Below are 2212 nucleotides of genomic sequence, written 5' to 3' on the forward strand. Positions count from 1 at the left end.
TGGGCGGCGAAAGCCCCCGGGCGGCCCTGTGACATCCTGGCTGGGAGGTTGTGCTGCGCAAGCCCAGGCACTAAGAGAAGAGGAGGGGATTGCTGGCGAGGCGTTGGGCGAGCACGGGAAGCCTTCCCCCAGCCCACAAAGCACGGGCTGTCAGCACCCGCCACAGTACCTTAGCCCCCCAACAGTACGAGGAAGGCGGCAGAGCCCAGCTCGGTGGATACCTTATATCTACGTCCCCCGGAGGGCTCTGGGGAACGTCCCAGGAGCGATGCCGCCACATCTGCCGCAGCATGAGCTGATGCGCTCAGCCAGCCCGGGGTTCACTCTCGCTCTTCCTCCCCCGGCGGCCGCTTTCCGGAGTCATCCCGAGGGCAGGTCCCTGGCAGTGCTCCGCCGCCCGGCCGCCCGGCCGGGGCCCCGGCTTTGTTTGCACCCTCCACCTGGTTCCTCTGTCTGCACTTCCTGGAAGTGTGAGGGCGGCTGTCATCACAGCCGGCTTTGCGGCCTTCTTCCCACGGCCTCAGCCGGGTCTGCTCCAGCGAAGCCTCGTGCGCACCCTCAGCAAGCGGGAGCACGTCCTGGCACGCTGGGCTGCGCGCTGAGGAGCCGCACCTCCCTTGCTGGGTGGTTCTTTGAATGCCCCCAGACTTGAGACAGCCCCTTCGCCCAAAGCTGTCTCAGCACTGCCATGTGCACTGTGCCATGGCAGTGGGTTTGTCCTCCTGCCACCTGCCCTGTGTCATGCACTTCCTTACCCTGCAGGGCACCACAGCACTCACAACCCCTGGGTGGATGCATCCTCCCTGTGTGGTGGGTCTGAAAACAACATCCAGCATCTGCTCACTCTGCACTGGAATTCGTTGAAAAAATGCCTTGATAAACCAGGAATGGGCAGTGTGAAAAGTAGAACCATCTAGGAGGCCTCCAAAGAGTGAAGAAACAGCCTGACATTCGTCATCCATCTCCTAGTCTGGGGCGACACAGCCTAAGCCTGCAAGCCTGGCCTGTCCCCACCTCCAAAAACCCCAGCTCTTCACAACCGGATGCTGCTTGGTGTGCTCTGGCTCCAGGAGAGCTTCAGATCACCAAGAGGGTCTGTGGACAGCTTCTGTGGGCCAGAGAAAGGCAAGCAAGCAAAGCTGGTTCTGGCAGCCTGCACAAATGGCATTTCTAAAGGGGCACATGGTCTTGCTTTAAACTCCATCATCAAAAGCAAAAAAAAAAAAAAAAAATCATTGACAGACCTTGATCTCACCGGGCAAGCTCTGAAGCTGAACACAACCCACTGCACTAATTACTGTGCAGAGAGAGGAAAAGGCAGGTCCTGGATGCCTGACTCCAGCTCACAGATCAGGGAAGGGAGAGTTTTGTTATTGTGGAAAGGGTTCGTCATCCCTGCTGCTTTGCATGCCATGATGGGTTAGTTGCATTTTCTCCCTGCCTGCAGACATTTCCCTTTCATGTTTCTTTCTCTGTCTCGTGGTGTTGATGTCTAGTCCCCTTACCCAGGAGCATCAGGAGCACCAGGGCTTGGTGAGGCTGTTGGAAAAGTAACACACCCCCGGGACCTTCACCATCCTCTGTGTGCTGTGTCCGTGTATCCTTTCACGGTTCTGTCCCTTGGGCTTGGTGCAAAACTGTGGAGCAATGTAGATACAAAAATGCTGCTAGCAAGGATTTTCTCGCTAGTTTCTAAGTCCGTGAGAGACTTTTCTCTCACGCAGAAGAGGTAGCAGGGAATGTAAACAACCAAGCCACCTGCAACCTTGAAAAGTCTTGTTTATGGTATAGTAGAAAAATATTTTGACAATGGATGTTTTAGGATTTTAGCCAATCACCCCTAAGGGGTGGCTGGTCCTTTGTCCAATTAGACTATGAAGAAAAAAGTCTATAAAAGAGTTTGTAAAATAATTAAATGAATAAATCTTGCTGCACAATTCCTGCCTGCTGGATCTTCTCTCCTGCTCCTCCCTATGGCTGGGGGGCACGGGGAGATACCGTTGGAGCCAGGCCTGCGGTAATAGAGCAACCCCTAGAATTCCCAGTCTTGGGTGCTCTTGGTCAGGAGGCCAGAGGAGACAGACCCTGCTGGCACAGGCTTCTCTGTATGCAGCACAGGAGAGGGATGGGGGTCACTGTGCTGGATGTTACTGTGAATTGGCACCCTTGTCTTCATGCTAGTTTGTGCAGCACCCTGATACTGAAAGGATTA

The 2212-nt window shown here is 55.0% G+C and overlaps 1 protein-coding gene across 5 annotated transcripts in view; it reads right to left on the minus strand.

Annotated features, from left to right (window-relative positions):
* DGKZ (diacylglycerol kinase zeta) overlaps window positions 1-2212 on the minus strand; it is a 55205-nt gene that overhangs the window by 47637 nt on the left and 5356 nt on the right. Inside the window, exon 1 of one of the 5 annotated variants that reach the window (XM_017741889.1) lies at window positions 222-552. The exons of 3 other annotated variants lie outside the window; for them this stretch is intronic. In XM_017741889.1, the coding sequence (XP_017597378.1) occupies window positions 222-292 (71 nt within the window). In that variant the 5' untranslated portion in view covers window positions 293-552. Of the gene's footprint in view, window positions 1-221; window positions 553-2212 lie in introns of those variants that run through there. One more of the 5 variants, XM_017741891.1, reaches the window with a different exon arrangement.

This window comes from Corvus brachyrhynchos, unplaced genomic scaffold (genome assembly GCF_000691975.1).
Source record: "Corvus brachyrhynchos isolate BGI_N302 unplaced genomic scaffold, ASM69197v1 scaffold115, whole genome shotgun sequence".
NCBI classification, from domain to species: Eukaryota; Metazoa; Chordata; class Aves; order Passeriformes; family Corvidae; genus Corvus; species Corvus brachyrhynchos.